Below are 8736 nucleotides of genomic sequence, written 5' to 3'. Positions count from 1 at the left end.
TGTCACCATTTTTCACATGATACACAGAAAACTCAGGGACCCAGAGGGGAACCAAGTTATGTTATACCATTTACAAAATACCAAGGAGTCCACAGCTACCTAACACATTTACTACAGCACAGGAACCAATGAAGGTACAGTGTACAAAAAACTGTAAACACGGCACAATAAATAGATAAAACAGCAGGTTCTGCACCATGCACATGATGTGATGACACTTTTTCATCTCTATACAATCTCACATCTCACACTCTTACTTTGTTGCAATTTGTTTCCCTCCCTCCCCCCACCCCAAGTGCAAAGCATCACAAATGAACAGTTTTGTATTCAAGTAACATATATACAAGGGTATTACAAATATGCAGTACTGTACAGATAATTGCTGTATTGTTAATTTACAGATGTTGATTCTTTCCTATTAACAGTAAGAAAAGAAAAATCAAAGCATGAGAGATGTGCATTGCTGTCAAGTCCCCACAGCTGCCATGGAAACACAATGTGCAGCATTCCATCATCCCTTGCATTCAAAATGCTACTGATGCATAGCACCTAAACAAGTTCCCAAGGCTGCAGTTTCATTCCTACGGAAACTACGTCACCTCCATTGCTACTGTATTGTCCGCTATATTGTTCAGTGCTGGCTTCTCCGTTTCATGGTTTTCCCTGTTGAAATAAATTAAAAAAAAAATCTTAGTAAAACTGCATAGTACTAGTAGATCAAGTTCAATTTTGAATTAACATTGTATTTTTGGTCTGAAGGATAGCAGAGTGTCCTGGGAAACCATCGGTTTAAAATCTGTCTGTTCTCATTTTCCTACCTAAGTATCCATTTTTGACTACCATCTCACACACAAGGTTAAGCTAGCTAGACGGATGTTAGCCTAGTCTGATCTAGTACATCTATTTGCCACAGATGTATTTCTCTAGCAAAATAAAGACCGGAAAACATACACAGATAAAATAACCTACCTTGGTACGGCATCCACAGAGGATGAAGCTGGAACCTTGGGCACCTGACAATTTGTTGCTGCAGCCAGCTTTAAGGCAGATGACGGAACAGCACTTAAAGTCCTAGGTATATGCCGTGCATTGAGTGTGGTAATAGAGTTTACAGTGGCAACTGATGAGGGTACAGTTAATCGAATGTTGTTCCCAATCAGAACCTGAGTTGTTGCAGAATTGGCAGCAGTTACTTGGTGACTCAGTGCACTGTGGGAACTTGAAGTCTGCGTTATATTTGAAGGCTGTAACAAGGCTGAACCTGCTGTTGATGATGAACTTGTATGTACAAGTGCTGTAGGTGTAGTACTACTGAGGTGTAAGCCCTTGTATACTCCTGCAAAAAAACAAAAAACAAAAAACAACAAAAAACACACAATAAGCTCATTTTTCAGAGGATATGCAACTCCAGACAGACATTCATATCTCCACCAAAAAACAAACAGAAACAAAACACCCCATCAAGATGCAGTCAAACTCCCTATGAACAAGCTGCATACCTGAGGCTTGAAGAATGCCATTCACCCCAATTCCAAGCACCACATCATCCTTCATTTTGAATCCCATCAATTGTTCTGATGTAACCAAAGCTGAAGCAGCAAATTGAGCACTAACAGAATCCAGTGTCTTGGAAACAAAACCCTAAAAAGAACAATGGTGGCAAATATATGTGATTGAAGCTCCCCGAAGTCATTACTCTCCCCATTTTAAAGCTACAAAAACTAGTAACACACAAATCAATCCACGTAAATCAGAACTGGTCCAGTCATTCTTTCAGACCAAATTTTCAGTGTTTGGTACAACTAGGTAAAATCTGAATTGTGGTTTTTCCATGCACTTTTAGCTCCATTATAATAATAACGGAGGGAAAAAATCACCACAAGTATTTAAAAAACAAAGAAACTTATTTCCAAAAATACTATGGAAGAACATCATTTCACACGTCAACTTGTTTTCACAAAACTCCAAACCCAGTTGAGCGACTCAGAGGTTCAGACAGCTAGCAACTTTTGAACTGTTTTAAATGTRTCCACCAAGCAGTGTAAGCACCACACATTTATGAATATTAGACTTCCACAGCTGTACAAAGGACATTATTAGCTTTAATTATTAACTAAAAAAAAAAAAAGTGAAATAAAAAGAATTCTGCTCTAAAAATCTCCAGTATCAACAGGATAATGACATGGCTGGAGATCTTTGCCACTCATATTCCTAAGTCTTTGAATATTTCATTTAATTGACTGACCCATCTTTTTTTTTTTTTTTTTTTTTTTTTTGTTAAGAGGGAGCAGAGGCAATGCAATGCCTGCCACACTCACCTGCAGTGTCCCTTCTAAACACTTTACAGAATGGCTATGATGGAGATTCAGGCGAAAGCCACTTTCCTGTTGGTTAGTTTCAAGGTTCTATGGCAACAGTTGACAATTAGAGATGAACCCTGGTGGGAAACAATGAGGGATAAATCATAGCACAGACAAATCCCTCACCTGTGATGTGTTGGCAGAGGAATTACTATTTGCTTGCTGTTGATGAATTTGTGCAAGCTGCTGTTTCTGCATTAGTGCCAGTTGCTGTTGATGCTGCTGGTATTGTTCGGCTGTAAATGCTGAACAAAATATAAAACGAGAAAATACTACATCAAAATATGTAGGTGTTGTGTATATAAACACATCTATTTTATAATCCTAAGTGAAAAAAACCTCAACACACCACAGCAATCCTAAGAGCCTTAATGCACCTTATGCATTATGGCAAAAAGGCTATTATCCCTTCTTGAGGTTTTGTTCAAGCTAAGCCTTCCCTTCATGAGTGGGTTTAACGTAAAGAATTTAATAGCTCTGTTGTATTTAGCTCAAGATAGCAAAAAGGGAGGGGGATGAGGGAACCAAAACAGAGTAAAAACAAACCCAGAAAACTACACAATCACCCATTAAAAAGAAATTCCAGGTAGAAACAGCATCATTATGTTTCACTTTTTGTAAAACTAAAGTATTTGCACTGTTAATAAAGTAGATTTATATGCAAAAACGTGGCACAGTATATGAAGCTGCATGTTTTCAGCCCTTACAGATGACATTTTGAAGGTAGCGAGTACCTACAATGAAAGCTTATGCCTAAATTTAGTTGAAAACACAAAATTGAGCATGCTTACAACTGTGCAGGTCACCACAGTACAGGGTCTTTAAAAACAAAACAAAAAAAAGCAATCACACAAGCAACTCCATCAATACAGAATATGGCAGAACTACATCCTTCTCTCAAGTCCCTAGTTAATGTGTGATAACTCAACTACAATTTTCTCCAGCTGGACCACAAGCATTAAAATTGATAAAAACAGTGTTATTTGTAGAGACTGACAAGGGGGTGTCCAGCAGAAAAAAGGTACAGTTCACTGATTAGCCCAGGAGGCATTAGTCTTTTTTTTTTTTTTTTAATAAACCTAGATTTCCAAAATGAAAGTCTCAGTTGTCAGTTTAAAAATGAATAAAGGACTCTGAGAAACAATCGCACTGACTGTACAAAACCTGAGTAACAGGTCAATACAAATGGCTAACCAAAATGAAAATCAGCATTTGGAAACAGAGCAAACACTGCTGAACATGCATTTTTCCAGTGTACTTATGGTTTTTCCTAAAACACCGTTTCAAATCTATTATATACTGGAAACCACTAGCACTTTGATATCTGAGCACTTAAAGTCATAGATTTTTATTCAGCTGTTACATTCAAGTTAAATAAAATCGGAGGGCAACTAGGCATACAGCACTTGTTTATACTGCCGTACGTAATAAATCAATTTCCTAATGCTCTTACAGGTAAATCTCATTTCAGCTGGTTGCATTTTAAAGTCATTCCTAAGGGAATAGCTTAGAAGTAACATCATTGATAAACGCTTATTAAAAAATAAAAATAAAATTTACAAACCAAATATTCAGAGGCTAGCAGTCCATCTTCATTTTAATTCTACATCATATAAACAAAAAGTCCCTCAGTAGACTTTAAGCCATCAAATAGAATTGACAGTATGAAAGCTTTTAACTCGCACAGACTAGCATGTGGAGAGCTGAGAAAAGTACTACAGCAGTAGTGTAGGCAGAACAAACGTAACTATAGTTCTGGTATTGCCATTTCATTTATACTACCCAATTAGCAGTAACATAGAACTGTATTAATGTTTCCAAAAATCTCTAAAATTCAGAAACTATATGTTTAAACCCATTTAGCRCTGAAGATATTAAAGGTTCCATGTATTAGATATGACTTAATAAGGTATTTTATTCTACAGTGAGACTTTGTTTCCCAGCAACATATTTACAGGTTAGCAAAAATGATGTAATGTAAAGTGGTAAAACCATTTTACAGACTGACAAATAGGAAAATAGGGCAAAAAAAGATACATTATACCACCATCTTTGAATTAACAGATTAAAAAGACATCCATGGTCATACTCAAACCAATGCACAAAAGCAAAAYGGGTCAGTAAAATTTTTGAGCAGTCAGTTTCAATTTAAGCCTTAAGTTTATTTTAGATTTTAGCTATAAAATAGAAATTTAATAAGCACATAGGCAATGCAGTAAATCAGAAAGTTAAAATCTTGTATCTTTGGTTTAACTCCAAAAGTGCTGATTTATTTTGGAAACACAGTAAATGAAATTTAAACAGACAAGCTGCATTTGTTTAGGAATRGCCAGKTTTTTTTTTGTTTTTTTTTTAAACTGTATTTCCCCAAGTTCTTTTGGAAGTGACATTTAGAGGAATTACAGTTTTAAATTCTGCATCTGTGTATTTCTTCATAAGTAGTCTATGAGCCTTACAACTATAAAAATTTCCCACTACCATGGAAACAGTTATACGGCTACCAAAGCAGACAAGTGACAAGGTAACCCCCACTAGGAACACCATCCTCATCTGTATTCATACTGCAAACTCCTTACTTCTGCTCAAACAGCCAAAAATGCTTACAAAACCCAGCTTTGAAATGCAACAGAGATATCTATTAACCTGTCATATCAGAAAATATGCAGGAGTATAATTTCTTTCAGCTTTTCAATTTAAGACATTCACCAACATTTTTATTACTTCTAGCATTAAAGCCAAAAAGCCCACTAAGCATTTCAAAATACTGTTTACAACTCCACCAGAGATTTGCTGCTAGATTCTGAATTAAGCTGTTGCATCCAATTTAGAAACAAAACACAGCCCAAGAAATATTGCTACAGGCTACAGCCTCCTAAAATAATCAGATGGATGTTCCTTTTCCATTCCACAGCATATACAGATGTGTTCACGCACCAGAATAGGTAAGAGATTTTAATTATGTAAGCTAACGCTTCCTTCTCCAAGATGCATGTAAAGAAGCACTAACTTCACTGAGCAAATGTTTTACTGGAAACATTACCGACACTCCTGACAACTATCCAAATAAAACTTGATCATTATTTCTGATGAAGACATGTGAACTGGGACAGGGTACTTTATCCTCTTCTGTTAAAAGCTACTATTTATTTTGCTCACTACCCTGATCTAATTGCCAGGTCCCTTTCCCCCTGCAGTACAGCCTGTCTCACACACTGCATAGATTCAAAAAATAAGTCTACTGATAGGCTTCTGGAAATTATTATTCCTTATGCAAAAAGAATGTTTATATGTACTTTACATGAAAAAACATCCATCTATTTAATCTAACCTTATGTCTTCATTTTCTGTAGTATACAACTGTGAAACAGAATTGAGCAAGGCTCTCCCGGGAAATCACCCATCTGCTCAGCACAGTGAAGCAAAGAGGCTCTTCACTGTACAGAGCTCTGCTCTACACCTATAGGCACAACCCTAAATTTTTCAGAGAGCTGCTCTAAGTTCAGCTGTCTTTTTAAAAGAAGTCATTTAAATAGAATTTACTGCAGACCAGAAAAAGGTAACTGCTATTAATGGGTTTATTATATGGATTGCAGAGAATATTGTCTCTGCCTGCAAAGGCAGCACATATTTAGTTGCACAGATACCAAACATAGTATCTTCTAGAAAAGAAAAGAAAAACAATAATAATAGAAAAACCCCAATGCCTCTAAAAATTTTCTCTGGAAATTTTATTACCTCTTACACACTGTTCTTCTTCTGCCTGGAAAAAACAGCACGCAAGAAGAAAGCCCAGACCTTCTCTGTACACTTAAATCAGCAACCATGTTTCTGCTAACTCAGAACAGTGTTATGATACACTGAATATTACTGGAAGCCTTCAAGGCTTTAAAAATAATATAGTAGAGTAACAGACAACTGAAAAACTGAGATCTCAGAAAGTAAGAGCTTCAAGTTAAGAACAAAACAAAGYGAAAAAAACATGTCCCCCACACACACTCCAAAACCCTACAATAAGCCAAGAACAAGTTTTTATTAAGCACTCCTTATCATGGATAAGGACAGATTTCCATTGGATTATTCCTGTTTCTCATATGAAAGTTTCTCTAAAGTTGAATATTCTAATAAATATTATACATAGGGACAAAATATAACATCTAATGGTTAAAGATGCATAAGATTTTAAAGCACATTATTGCTTGACTAGCCCTAGAAAGGAATGCAGTATTTATAGGCTCTGTTTAAACAGCATGCTGGGGCCACAGTGTTTAGATTTAGGTCATGCTTTCATCAAACGGTTATAATTATTTAATACTACAAAAGGTACTAAATTGCCCAACAGCATAACATTGTTTTGTTCACTACACAGAATCCAGTGGAAAAAAACCATCTCCAACGCTACTGATACAGTATGAATAAGAACACCATCATTTCAGAAAGTCTCAACTGTCTTTCATAGATAAAGATTTGGGGAAAAATATATTTTTAAAATATCTTCCAAGATCCTTTTAGTTATTTATGTAGTAAGAGTCAGGTTAGGAAACCATTAAGAGACAACTCTTGTCGAGTGTAATCCACATCTCAAGATGGTTCTCAAAAGATAGGAGTTTACAGAGAAGCTAGCCTACATTAATGTTTCTTATTAATTTGTTTGCAGTACACTTTTGAATTGAAACAATTACAATCCAGTATGCTTCTGAACCATTTCTGGTATCTCTGAATCAGATACTAATAATTCAGTTTAGATAACCTTCAGGATTTTAAGTCAGTACATTGTGTTATCTTCTTTCCTCAACAGTTTGGGAGAATGCATATATCTATTCTGCAACTGTACTAGTGACCGATGTATTTCTGTAGTAAATCAGAAATAGAGAAACATTATGGCTTACAGACTGCAAAAATGATAGGAAGGTAGGAAGAAAAAGGTTCAGGGATTTATAGCTATGAAGACAAGGAAAGAAGCGTGGTACAGTACTGAGACTGACAGGATAAGTGACTGCTTACAAAATGTTTTAGGCATCTTCTTAATGACAGACACAACTAACCTTGTGCAATAATTCAAGTGTTTAAGAACACACTACACAGCTGGCTTACTATGCATATGTTTTCCTTCAATAATTTAAACAGTTATAAGAAAGACTGATTTGTAATTATCCTAAAGACTGCAAACATTTTTTTTCCTCAAATTGAGTCACTAAACAACATATTTCAACTGAACAATTCTACTCATTTATCTACTGAACTCCATAGGATGCTGCTACTCAACTGTTCTGTGATACTCAGAGTGTCATTTTCCAGAGCACAGATGAAGAGTGATGACATCAGATTTCTCAAAGATCCATGTTCCTCAGCAGTTTTGTACTGCAGTATAAAACTGTTCTTACACTGCTAACTAGTTTTATCACAGCATTTCGCATGTACTAGCCTTAAGAGACTTCAGCCCATGTTTTGTTCCTCTGAAAATTCAAGCCCTTCCCAGAAGAGGCCAAACCAGTGAGAACGAGGGCCAGTTGCACAAGCTGCATGAACATAAAACCTCTAAGAATTGGTCCTTGTATGGTAAGCAGCCACAGTCTCCCCTTCTAACTACCAGTGCAAGTTGTACTGCGAGATGACTTGCTAGTTGTTACTCTGGTTCCCTGGAGTGGGAAAGTACACACTTATAAAAAACTGACTGCAAGAACTAGTTTTCCAAGAACTAGGAAGCATAACCTGGAAAGCAGGTAGTGTATGTATAAACCTGTGGTCCCTATGCTAGCCTTCCTCTTCATTTCCTGAATGGGAGATGCTCACTAGATTTGCCAAGGAAACTAAGCAAGCTTTACAGAGTAAACACTATACAAGTAGGTGTTTTTTGAATAAAATTTAAAAAGCTTAATGCAGTCTAAGACACTTTTAAATAGCCTGATTAAACATTTCTGCAAGCCCGCCAGTCTCGTTAAATATCTAAAGAATTAGATATTTAGATTAGATTTTAATCAAAGAAAAACAACTGCTTCATAACATCAAGTTATGTTATGTTTGTGGTCTCATGAGGAGAAATGCTATCTCAACAAGAAAACTGAGGCATTAGCAAGTAACAAATGATCTTGGGTTCAGAGAGCCTCTCCTAAATATCCGTTCAGTGTTAACACTTTCCCCAATCCTTCTAGCTGGGGTAATGGCCATTAAAAAAAGCAGTCCTGGCCACATAACAGAAGACCGACCACGTAACTAGAGATTCCAATGGAGAAAACCCGTAAGTATAGCACTGCTAAACAGGGTGGGAAGAGGAAGATGATGCATCAAGCKACGATGTTTTCTTAAGAGAAATACATAAGTGCATCCCACCCCTGTGCAAGAGAAGGATTAGTGGTTACTAATGCCAAAGTGCATGCAA

General features: G+C 36.4%; 1 protein-coding gene across 2 annotated transcripts in view; it reads right to left on the bottom strand.

The window, feature by feature from the left end:
* Positions 1-370: 370 nt before the first annotated feature.
* Positions 371-8736, bottom strand: part of EPC1 (enhancer of polycomb homolog 1) — a 67880-nt gene continuing 59514 nt past the window's right edge. Inside the window, exons 12-16 of one of the 2 annotated variants that reach the window (XM_026060040.1) lie at positions 2487-2605; positions 2319-2405; positions 1500-1641; positions 970-1336; positions 371-663 (exon numbers count right to left, since the gene is read on the bottom strand). In XM_026060040.1, coding sequence (XP_025915825.1) covers positions 591-663; positions 970-1336; positions 1500-1641; positions 2319-2405; positions 2487-2605 — 788 coding nt within the window. In that variant the 3' untranslated portion in view covers positions 371-590. The remainder of the gene's footprint in view (positions 664-969; positions 1337-1499; positions 1642-2318; positions 2406-2486; positions 2606-8736) is intronic. The other variant, XM_026060039.1, reaches the window with a different exon arrangement.

The sequence above is a fragment of the Apteryx rowi genome, unplaced genomic scaffold (assembly GCF_003343035.1).
Source record: "Apteryx rowi isolate R43461 unplaced genomic scaffold, aptRow1 scaffold_164, whole genome shotgun sequence".
NCBI classification, from domain to species: Eukaryota; Metazoa; Chordata; class Aves; order Apterygiformes; family Apterygidae; genus Apteryx; species Apteryx rowi.
The sequence above is the reverse complement of the archived record's forward strand: the minus strand, read 5'-3'. Positions and strand labels throughout refer to the sequence as shown.